Here is a 13,086-nt window from a genome sequence, read left to right on the forward strand (position 1 = left end):
TTTTTGAAGTCGGGTAGATCACCTGGTAGTGGAGACACATGCCTATGATGGTTTATGAATCTCCAGAGATAAAAATCGCATGGCACCATGTAGGGTGAGAACGTGGAGGTCATGCAAAACAATTTCTGTCATCTGCCCCTTGCAGCCAATCCAGCAGTCGGGCAGAACATCTTTTAACCAATTGGGTACTGGTTTATGCCAGTCAGATGGCACACCATCTTTCTGCTACAGTTGTGTGTTTCAACTTCTTCCAGTTGAGAAAAGAGCTATAGTTCATGAAGATATGAAACACCAGTTACAGTTGCTTGACTGTTAACCTTTCCGCTGGGGTATGACAGTTAAAATATCCCCTGGTGATTTGCTGACTCCCAGATGCGCACATTATGTGTGGTGATATTTCCACTTAGGTGAAATGTTAATTCATCACTGAAGACTACAATATTCAGAAAATCTTCATCATGCAGTAGCATTTAGTTTTCAAAGTTGGCACATGAACCGTGGTCTGTAGGCTTTCGTGTCTGTAAGAACTGTAAGTCTGTAAGAACTGCAAACGATCAGGACATAGTTGAAAGTATCTCCTTAAGAGCCTCCATAAATACCTCACTGGAACTGCTCGTTCATGACTAGCCTGGCAAACTGATATCTTGGCACTACTTGTGAAAGTCTCTCACTTGCTCAACGTGTTCTCCACTCTCATGGTAGCTCCATGCTCTTCCATTTGTGCAGTGGTATACAAACAGAACTATTTGAGCTTCTTTTATTTGTAATTGTAAACTGAATGTAATAAATGCTACAAAGATTTTAAACCCATATATTCATTTTGAACCAACCCGTACCGACAGTGGTGTGTAAGTGAATGCAAAACTGTGTCATCACATTCATATGCAAGAAAGTCAAATTACAGTCTGCAGGAGTTCTGCACAAGTCTAACAAACTGTGCGGAATATTTTCATTTTTAAGTAAGAGCACAAAATCGGCTTTCCTGGTGTTTGTGCTTGGTGTTTTCTCTGTAACAGCTGAAAGATAACTGGCAGGGTAATTATAATCACTAACTTCGAAGCAAGGTATGGTAAACATTGTTCAGTGAACCACTTCTTGAAACTGACAGCACTCTTTTCCAAATTGAAGTCACTGCTATTTTTCTTACACCTAAATACAAACTTACTCTCATGAACGAAACCAGAAGGTGAGAAAGCATCTGAGAAACTTTTCCTATGAGAACTTTAAAACTCCTGTACCATCATACACTTTCCAGCATGTATTCATGGAATGATTTCAAATCACCCACATTTCATCAAAGCCATAAACTGTTGAACTACCTCCTCCTCTTGTATCATGCATCTTTATAACTGATGTGGTTCGTGCCGCACCTGTGTCACTTCTTTTAATCAAAAACTCTCTTCTTAACATATCTGAAACCAAGTCTTATAATCCTTTGCCTGGCATAGAGCTACCTCTGAAGCCAATTTTCTTATGCATAACTGTAACAAGTTCTTGTAATGTTGGGTATTCACTGCTTACATACATTTCAAACATAGGGCATTTTAAAATATCATTGTCAAAACCATCCATTTGTGTTACAAGGTTTCTTATGATTTAGATTTGCTTTCCAGGTGACAGGAAATTAAATTTTCCTGAAGTTTCTACAGCTGACACTTTTTTTACTATTCTCTGTTCTGTTGCACATACATGCTTCTGTAGTTTGTTCTTGTGTTTTCAAAATGTCAAAAATGAGAGTCCCACTTTCAGATTCACATTCCAAAAAGTTATAAATGCAGTAAATAAACCTACTCACTTGCTTGTGAAGCACTTCACATTTACTGCCATCACCTGATGTATTTATTTGGAAATCCCACTCAAACATTCACATATACACATATACACATTCACAGCTACACTGCTACAAGAAAAGAACATCGATATATGATTGAATAATTCAGTCGCTCTGAATTAAGCTACATTGTCAGGATGTACAACAACAGTGCAGCATGCACGAGAGAGAATCTCTCTGTCTAGTAACAACTCACAGCTAGCTGCTTGGAGAAAGAATGAATGTTATTGGCTGCTAACAGTTAACTGAAGGGGATGTGCTGAATGGCTGAAAACTGGGCTGCCTCCCTACAGGACATGAACTATAACACACTGACCACAGGATACACCATAGCAATGATGTTACAAAAGGCAGCCCAAAAGTCAGTGAGTAGAACTGCACAACAAAAATTTTACTGTTGCTTTAATTTTGCACAGTGTAAAATTCATTACGTGACAAATGTATCACCACCACCACCCAAAAATATACTACGACTGAGTGAAACAGCAATATCAAAAATAATTCCCAGTATAGTACATTCTGAATCGCGCATATCTTGAAAACAGTGAGTGCAAGTGCAAACGTAATATTAAATCTATTATAGCCTATCTGCAGACTTTGTCTCAATTATAAAACTTATCTTATGTTCATACACAGACTTTTCAAAGTTGTAGAAGTGGACTACCTATTCAACAGACTGTAGATCTATCCCAGCATCAATAATGCTGGAATTAATTCAGAAGCTTTTAAATTAATTTTTACACACACACACACACACACACACACACACACACACACACACACACACACTGCACAACAGGCATGTTGTGTGGAAATGGTATCAGCCTGCCTTATTGACCTGCTTAACAGAGCAGCCAACACACCAGGAACAAGAAACGGTTTTTTTTCGACCCCTGACGTGTAGGCTGCCCCAAACAGCAAGCGTGTGCTGGAGTAGCAACAGCCTCCTTTTTAACCTGTTTTGGAGGGGCTTCAAATACAGAAGGGGATGTCTCAGTTTAGGCTGACATGAAGACAAAAGGAGATGGAAAGAGAGGGGGAGGGCCAGGGGCTGATGGGCAGGGGTGGGAAGGAAGGGGGGCAGAGGCGGGGGAGCATGAGTTGGACAGAGAGATAGAGAAAGGAAGAGATGGACACAGAGAGGAGGCGTTTGTGCAATGAGTCCAATGCATATGTGGGCAAAGCTGCAGGGAAAAAGCTAGTTACTAAACAAACTCTCATAATCTACATTTCTGACTTTGAAGTTAAAGAAAGTTTCTTTCTAGTTGCCTACTATCCTGCATCTCATGTGTCTATGATCACTCACAATTTGGAAAAGATGTAGGACTGTCACATCATGCACAATTTCTTTACTTCTTATAAAATTAGTCTTTTTTTTTACCTAGGACAAAGCTTTCAAATCCTTTAAGTGAGGAAACAAAATAAAAATATGGGTTACGAATAATAGCTGAATCACATTCATTTTACTTACAACGTTGTAGTGTTTGCTTCTAATGTATGTAATTATACTAATTAATGACTTAATACATCAAGTTTGAAAGAATGCCAGGAAAATAATCACCAAAAAATTAAAATAATTTCCAATCAATACAAAAAGAACATACATACTACAAAGTATTATGTTGTCAAGACTTTCTACTGCTGCGCTACGGCTTGGTTATTGGCAGTACGAATACATTGTCTAGTTTATGTTCATTGTTGCTTGGTTTGTTTTTCTTCTATTTGGTTGGTTACCATCACAAATGACAAAATGGCTACTCCACAGCAGAAATCATTTTGTGTTCTGGTGTTTACAAAATATTATTCTGTGATTACAATGCAAAGAGGTTTCAAGTTGAGGTACCAAACTGATCCTGCACATGGGTGAACATTTGCAGATGGTATTGACAGTTTGTAAACACAGGATGTGTATGTAAAGGAGAGTCCTTGCCACACTCTAGTTTCTGATGAAAAACGCCCAAATGTAAACCGCTTTTTGAAGAAGTCAAACATAATCAACTTGTTGTGCCACTTAGGAGTTACAACTGCTTACAAAAACAACTTGGTGCATTCTGAGACAGTTTGGTTATGAAGCTGTATAAGTTACATCTGTTGCAGGCTCTGCATCATGATGACAAATGCAAATGTGTGGAATTTTCTGATGAGCTTTGAATGTTATTGACAATGACAATACTTTCACACAACACATTGTGTTCAATGATGAAGTGACTTTTCACTTCAGTGGGAAAGTAAATAAACACAATGTTTGAATGAGGCATACAGAACCCACCTCCACACACTGAACTTGTACAAGATTCACCCACTCAATGGGTTTTGTGTGATATCCCATTCATATGTTTGCAGCCCATTCTTCTTTGATGGAAATACAGAAATGGTCTGCAGTATACTGTTACATTACAAAACTGGTTGTTTCTGAGGCTGAGTGTGGACACCATTTTTCAAGACAGGGCACCTCCTTACTTATAAAGTGCGTGAATATCTGAGAAACTCTACCAAGCCGTTGGATTGGTCGTCAGCTGGCCAGCCTTAGCACTTCTAAGCTGAACTTCATGGCCACCGGATTTGGTGCCCTGTGACTTCTTTCTATGGGGTTTCATTAATAACAATGTCTATGCACCATCACTACCACAGAACCTAGAAGAGTTGAAAGACCGCATCCCTAATGTCAGTGACACTGGACTTACTTACACAAGTATGAGATGGATTCAAGCATTGATGTAATATTGTTTGTGTCATTGGTGGAGGACATATTGAACATACATACTCTAAACTTGACAGGTTCATAAATGTGTGACCCAAGTTTCAAAGCTGAGTCTTACAGTTTGATAAACAAATGCATTTGAATTGCATATATTCTTTTTGAAAACCCTGTATTTAGAGCAGTTGAAGATGGGGAGGCGGACTTGAAAAGAAATGGAAGAGTAACAATGAAATGAGGAATGTCTGGAAAAATTAATTTTTTTTTTTTTTTTCAAATCAGAGATAGCAATCAGTCTCGAACACAAAGTCTATGATGAATGTGTATTATCAGTTCTAATTTATGGCAATGAGGCATGAGCTTCTAATTCAAAAACCATTAAAAGTTAAGGGTTGCTAAACAAGCAATGGAGAGATGCATATTGAGAATTAGCTGGATAAACATAAGACAAATAAATGGCTCAGGGAACAGACTAAAGTGTGAAACATAATTATGATTAATGAACATGAAATTTTCTCAGGTAGTGGATGTAGCCAGATGGTAGACAGACCAAGGCAGTGCTGTGGCAGATTCCAAGAGATAAGAAGAGATTCAGGTGGTGACCAACTGGAAGGTGAATTGTGGCAACTGTCAACTGCAAGGTGGGTAGACAGTCTAGAAAACATTCGGATGCTACTTGGATGCATATACCCAAAGACTGTTATGCATGGGAAAGTAGAGAATGTTTCAAATCTATCACTGGATGGCTGTTGAACATACAAGCTACAAATGGTACTATTTACCAAATAGATATATGGTAGTCCTACAGACACATTAAAAAAGAAACCCTTAGAAGCTTTTATAATCACTGGTACCTCCGCCTGCTGCTAAAGTAGAAAAATGAGGTAAATATGTGAAGGGAACAAAAAGGAATGCGTAAATGTACAGATCATTTGAGACTATCAATTTTGGGAAATAAAATATCTAAAATAAGTCACATTAATAACAGTAAGTATGTGATGTTGGGTCACTTTACACCAAATAGAAGAGGCACTGAGCAATGCACAGGTATGCAGACAGCAAAAAAAGATTTTTAGCTTTCAAGCATAATATTTCTTCTGCAGTAGGAAAGATAGCACAGATTTACAGTTATACTTTTCTTTGACTGCTAACTGGTTCTTCCTGTCATGTCTCCTTGATGATTATGTCTACCAATAGATTTACAAATATTCTGTACAATCATTTTGGTACATATTAATTTTAATTTCTTACATTTGACACTTACACTCAAGAAGATGTTTCCAAGCAGCCAAGATGCTTTTTATTAACCACTACGTTCAAAATTTATTTTAGATTTGTTCAAATTATTGGATTCGGCAGTCAGTGCTCCCCAAACAAAATTCTAAATGTTTTCCAATTCTTCAATATTCTTTCTATATGTTATTCAGATTATGTGCAACACAACCAAATAGAAGTGAGAATGCAATATACATGTGTCAAAAAAATAAATAAATAAATAAATATTTTGCTAGTGGATCTTTGACATCCATAACAACATATTGCTACTGTAGGGACTGCAGTGTTTTGGGATACCACAAGCATGTGAAGTACTGTGGTGTTAGTATGAGACTTTTTACAGAGCCTGCAAATGGTCTGTGTGGGCAGTTTACCAAGCCTGCAACAGTCCATGTGGGAAGAAGACTTGAGTATAATGATTGAGAGTAGGGAAAAACAGTAGTAGGGGCACAGTCAACCATGGGTTAAGCCTTAGCTTCTGAATGGGACCTATTGCAGCACCAGTGTTCTTATCCCAGGTGGAATCACCTAGGAAGAATGCATGCCACTGCATTAGTTATTGGCGTTACTGAGAATGACACAGGGTACACAGAGGATGTTATATAGGTGATGCTAGGTGGTCTTTGTTCATGGTGCACATGGAGCTGCATCTTTATTGTGGGGAGTGGTGCAGGTGTCAATACACTTTTGGCTGGTTTGATGTGACCAACAGTGATAACTTCTACCAAGCCTACCTCTTCATCTTGGAACAGAACCTACACCAATATCATCAATTATTTGATGTATGTATCATAATCTCTATTTCCCCCTACAGTTTTTGCCCTCATGGTAATCATAACCTGATGTCGTAATACATATCCTGTCATCCTATCCCTTCTTCTAGCTTGTGTTTTCTCTGTGTTACATTCCTCCCCTATTCTATGGAGATCATCATATGAGTCCACCAAATTTACTTCATCCTTCTGTAGCACCACATCTCAAACACTTCAATCCTTTTCTTGGTTTACCCCTGCGTGAGTCAATTCCATACAATGTCTAAAATTAAGGCCTACATTTGATAGTTATAAGACTTCTTTTGGTAAAAAATTCTCTGTAAGCTTGTCTGCTTCACAATGCCACCTCTGTTCATCCACATTGCATGATTTAGGTTTCAAGGTAGCAACATTCCTTCAACTCCTACATGATCCCTAGTTCTGATGCAATTTTTGTGACCAATCTCATCCCTGCTACTCCTCATTACTTTTTTGGCTTTCATTCATTTTCAGTGTATATTCTGTGTAGACAGTTCATCCCATTTAAAAAGTCCTGCAATTCTTGGTCAGTGCCACAGAAGAGAGCAACATCATCAGTGAATCTTATCATTGCTATTCTTTCACCATAAATTTGAAACCCTCTCGCAAAGCTTTATTTACATAACTGCTTCTTCAATAAATATGTTGACCAGTAGACGAGAAAGATTGCATGCATGCTAGCGGCCTTTTAAATCTGAACACTTTTATTATAAACTTACTTTGTTGTAGTTCCTCTTGATTCTTGGGTTATATGTAATGGATAATGGTCAGAAACAGCTTGCCTGGTGGGCGACAACTTTTAACAAGAGAACACTCATTTGGAAAGCCCAGTTCACTCCCCAAAGTGAAATCTGATTGAAGATGAGAAAGAAAGGGGGTGGGGGGGGGGGGGAGGAAGGGACCAGGTGGTGGGGGGGGGAGGGGGGGGGGAAGAGAGAGAGAGAGAGTGAGAGTGAGAGTGAGAGTGAGAGAGAGAGAGAGAGAGAGAGAGAGAGAGAGAGATCAATCGATCAACCATGGAAGTAAAGCCATCTGCACAACTATAAGACAAAGTTTAGATTTTGTTCATAATACTGACCTCAATAAATGATGCCCTCTTTGAAGTAGGTTCTGATGCAGATGGCGTCCCTGTGTCCTTGCCAGAGCTCGATGGAGAGTCTTCTTTAGCAAATTCACTCTGACTGCGAGAACTCGCCAAGGACAGGCGAGAACTGTGAAAAATATATATATGACTGTCAGCAGGTATGTGCATTCTTAATGGAAAATGTAACTTAATTCCGATAAAACATTACACAGCATGTATTATTTTGGCTAATGGTTGCAAAACGTTAAAATAGAGCTTTACTGTCTCCATTAGAAAGATAAGTTGGAAGTGATATCTAGAGGCTGTAGGCTAATAGCTAGAGAAAAAAAGCATCTTTAAACATTGATTAAATTTTCAACTGCCAAGATTGCTAGAATTGTTTATTCATATGGATCACCACTTTGGCAATTCTCTGTTGGCATCTTTGGGTCTGTGTTTACATCATTACAAAATCTTCTTCTTCAATAGATCCAAAGACGACAACAGAGAAATGCAGAAACTGGTAATCTATACGAACAAATGATTTTAGCTATATTTCCAGTTGAAAATTTATTCAGTGTTCATAATACTACACTTCACCTCCATGCTGACGGCATCAGAAGTGTGTAAGCACCTATAAGATCACCAACAAAAGATTCAATGTTCTTCCAAATGGTGTTATACTTTTAAGATAAGTGAGAATGATACCAATTTCCAGCTGAGTGTAAGTAAGTTACTGACACAGTCTTTATTTCACCTGCCACACATCCTGAATTACCAGCAGCATGAATTTTGAACTGAATAAAACCTGACAAATCTGATTGGAAAGCTGTCTGATAAATGCGACATCTTTTCAAAGACTATATGGTGTGTGTGTGTGTGTGTGTGTGTGTGTGTGTGTGTGTGTGTGTGTACACACACACACACACACACACACACACACACACACACACACAAAGTACAGTAATAGTACTTACACCACAAATGACAGAAATTTCAGTAGTGGTGTAATGACACTGGGATCAAGATAGTATATATCAACACTTGAAAATTTGTGTTACAGGCAACACACCAATGCAAGAAAGTATCAAAATAGGTGCTGCTTCTTTGTAGATGCAAATATCTATAGAACATGAACAGTTGGTGGACAGGACAAGACATTGCGAGGATCAAGTCAGTTGTTATGAACACATTCATTTGAGATATTTACAGAATTCTTTAATCTTTACATCACTCCAGAATTAAAAGATCAGCAGTGTACAATCATAATTCTTGCATTTATTTCATAATTAGTCTGAGACGGGAAGGATGCTTCACTCATTTTACAGTAGATCATTTCTTCACACATTTCACACCAAAATGCCAGACAAAAAGCTCAGGGAGTTTTAGATACAGCGATCTTTACCAAGGTGGCAAACAGTTTCAGACCAGTCTAACAACATGGTACAGCATCCAACAGCTGGTAAGCACTGCCACCAAGCATGAATAGCTAGTTTTTGTCTTCTGTAGGGCTCAACAAGCAGTAAGTTAAGTTATAACAAGACATGCTAGAAAAGAAAGAGACTCAAACTTCTCATCACTGATATTAATAACTTCTAAACTGGTGACTGCTGTCCACATCAGTGCATTTTATGGCACACTATTCTTCTTGGTTTCCTTAGTATTGCTAGACCATATTCAGCACTGAAAGTGCCTTCTGTCAACAACAGCTCAGCCATATATAATTCTGATAGTACAAAAAGATAACGGGACTCAGTACTCTACTTGTGGCATTAGTTCAAGAACAGCCTCAAAGCTCTTTAGCTTCAGAGATTTATCTCCCATAGAACAGTAAGTGTCTGCCTATACTCTTCTTAGAATTTTTTTTCCTTTGTCAATGAACATACCAACGAGTCCTTACCGAGCAAGGTGATGCAGTGGTTAGCGCACTGGACGTGCATTCGGGATGATGACAGTTCAAAACCCACGTCTGGCCATCCTGATTTATGTTTTCTGCAATTTCCCCAAATCACTTCAGGCAAATGCTGGGACGGTTCCTTTGAAAGGGCACTGCCGACATCCTTCCCCAATCTGATGGGACTGGCAATATGGGTGCTCTAGACCAGTACCAAGATTGACAATACCCAGAAGGTAAAGTAAGTTACCATACATCTTATTCATTCTTTCTATTTCTCCAGTCCTACTCCGTTTGAAAGGATTTTAAAACATTCTGACAGCTAGAGATACAGTTTGCTTTTTTGTGTTAAATTGTCATCAGTGCTACTCCAACAAAGCGTTTACGTTATAACTTACTTTCAAGACTGTACGCAGTTGAAATTGAAAACTGGATACTATGCCATTTTTGGCACTTATACATTATATTTATATTCCAAACCCATCTTCTTCACAATCTCAGCCTTTATCTGTTTACAAATAGGCAGTTTTAGGCTTGCCTGTAAGCTTTTCCATGGCATGCCATGTCAGCACCAATAGAAGAGTAATAATTGCTGAATGTCTATTCAGGCTGGTCATGCGCAATTAAAAAAGTAATTTATAGTGTAAATGTTACAGATGAGCATCACTTATCATATTTTGTATACTATAACACAACACAGCTAATGTTAATGAAGGAAACTGCATAGCAGTTACCTGCAAACTTGATTTTCCCCAGTAGCATTCTTAGAGACATTTAGAAAGATAATCCTAAGTAAATGCAGATACAATTTCCACAGAAATGTAATAACAGTAAATATTTTTAAACAAATCCACAAACCTATTAGGACATCACAATTTTACTATCATATATGATTGTGTGTGTGTGTGTGTGTGTGTGTGTGTGTGTGTGAGAGAGAGAGAGAGAGAGAGAGAGAGAGAGAGAGAGAGAGAGAAAGGGGGGGGGGGGCAAGAAGTGAAGTGGAAAATGAATACAACAGGAAACAAAGGACTACAACAGGAAACAAAGGACTACAACAGGAAACAAAGGACTACAACAGGAAACAAAGGACTACAACAGGAAACAAAGGACTACAACAGGAAACAAAGGACTACAACAGGAAACAAAGGACTACAACAGGAAACAAAGGACTACAACAGGAAACAAAGGACTACAACAGGAAACAAAGGACTACAACAGGAAACAAAGGACTACAACAGGAAACAAAGGACTACAACAGGAAACAAAGGACTACAACAGGAAACAAAGGACTACAACAGGAAATAAAAAAAGGCAAGTGCCACAATATGCCACACAGGAAATACGGAAAAAAAAATTAATCAAGCAGAATGAAGAATATCCGTTTGTGCATGTAGGGGGAGGAGGCCTGGTGGTAAAGAGACATGCTTCAACATGAATACAACCCTACTCTTCTATTTTCCCACTTTCACCAACCTTCTGTTAGTCAAGTTCCATCTTCATCTATTTGATTACGAAACAGTTCATGATACGTTGTCCCATGCACAGTCTCACCACTATCTGCTCGAGTTTCATTGCTGACACAGTTAACTCCATCAAAGAGAAAGAACAACATGTGAAATGAGTAATACAATATACCAGATGACATGCTATTATACTTCTGCTTTCCGTACTGCTATGGTAAGCAGATGGTCGGGATGAATTAGCACATGAAAAGTCTCCTCTCTGGTAGCCCTGTTGAGAATCTTATGTGCTTAATACCACCTACCAGGTATATCTTCAACACCAGTACTGTAGAACTAAAATTTTGGAAATTACTCAGCAGCACACACATATCTGAAATGTCCATTTACCATCAATATACTGTAATCTCTTCAGTTGTCAACTACTTTTGTGCTTTTGTTCTCTTCCACCGTCATTTTTGCATTCCAAAGTCAGATGTGCCTCTCATTCCACACTCCCAAATTCTTCTTCTGAATGCTTCCTATTTATTCATTTACCTCCTGTTTTCTCTCTTCTGTGTTGTACTTTATCTGCATTATTTGTTCCAAATGTATTACTCTTGAAATGAACCTTTTGCCTCCAAACTTCAGTTTTCTTACCTCATCATCTGCTAGCATTTCTGTGTTTATTTGCCTCTCCTTTAGTACTATTTCATTCTACCTCCCCCACAGCACTTGTGCCACAGTTCCACAAATTCACACTAATCTCTCTGGTTCATTGTCTTTCCATTGATACCATAACAGCTGGATTGTGTTGTGATTACATTTGTTAGTGATTTTTCAAAATGTTTAAGACAATCTCTGAGCACACATACTGTGAAAAGCATTTTGCATTACAGTTTTTCAATGCACAGAATGTTATTAAGCCTACCAAAATTCATCATCAACTTTTGGAGATTTATGGTGAAAATATAATGATGGATGGACTGGTAAGAAAACGGGCAGGACAATTCAGTGTTCGATGAACCAATGGAGTGGGCAGCCTTCTGTTGTCAGTGATGGTTTGGTTGAGAAAGTGAATGAGAAAATTCATGAAAACAGTTGGTCCACAATATGAATATTTTGTATTGAGTTTCCATAAATTTCAAAAACTGTTTTGCATGAGGTTTCACAAGTAGCTTAAATTTTCACAAACTGGGTTCCCGATGGATTCCAAACATGTTTACCCATGTCCACAAAACAAAGCAACTTGCTTTGACATTTCTTACAAATACAGTAATGAATTAGATGAATTCCTGAACAGACCTGTGACCAGTGATTATCCTCCACCTCCACAAAAAATTCAAAACCATGTTGTCAGTACAAAAAAATCATGTGCACTGTGTAACAGTGAGAAAAGTTTGGCGCAATTCAAAACAGAAAGGTGTGGAATGTTCATACTAGGTATTGTGTTGCTTCTTGACAACTCAAATCCTCAATGTACTGGTAATTCAATAATTTAGTTCGGAGCAGTTCCATCACCTACCATACAGCCCTGATCTCACACCTTTTAACTAACACTTGCTCTTTAAATTTAAGCACGATTCTGGAAGGAGGCACTTTAACTGTGACAATGATGCAAAAAACAGGGTTCATCAGTGGCTGTCTTCACTGGCCACATCTTTCTATGAAGAGGGCATAGGAAAGTTGGTTTCCCCACTACGACAAATATCTGTACGATGGTAGACCTACATAGAAAAATAGTTTAAGAAATGCTCTTCCTTGTGAAAATAAATTTTGGTTTGAAAAAATGTTTTTATGAGTTTTTTCCCAATATGATATATATTTTCCAGACATGTCTCATATACCTATCTATGTAACCAAATGTCTAAAGAGTGTGTGCTGCCATCTTGTGTAACATCTATGTGACTGACATGCACCTATTTTTAAAAAGATTATGAAGGAAAAATACACAGAACTCTGGAAATACTCTATATCCTTTGCAGAATACAATGAACAGTTTGTACATCTGAACTGTTAATTTTTCATCACCTAAAAAGAAGTATTTTGTGAATGAAAGTGGAAAGCAATCTTCCAGTAACAATAGCAATGGGAA

At 38.1% G+C, this 13,086-nt stretch overlaps 1 protein-coding gene across 3 annotated transcripts in view; it reads right to left on the bottom strand.

The window, feature by feature from the left end:
• LOC124605408 (dynactin subunit 1) overlaps positions 1-13,086 on the bottom strand; it is a 166,903-nt gene that overhangs the window by 106,817 nt on the left and 47,000 nt on the right. For all 3 annotated transcript variants that reach the window (XM_047137057.1, XM_047137059.1, XM_047137056.1), the window contains one exon: positions 7,674-7,806. In XM_047137057.1, the coding sequence (XP_046993013.1) occupies positions 7,674-7,806 (133 nt within the window). The remainder of the gene's footprint in view (positions 1-7,673; positions 7,807-13,086) is intronic.

This window comes from Schistocerca americana, chromosome 3 (genome assembly GCF_021461395.2).
Source record: "Schistocerca americana isolate TAMUIC-IGC-003095 chromosome 3, iqSchAmer2.1, whole genome shotgun sequence".
Lineage (NCBI taxonomy): Eukaryota > Metazoa > Arthropoda > Insecta > Orthoptera > Acrididae > Schistocerca > Schistocerca americana.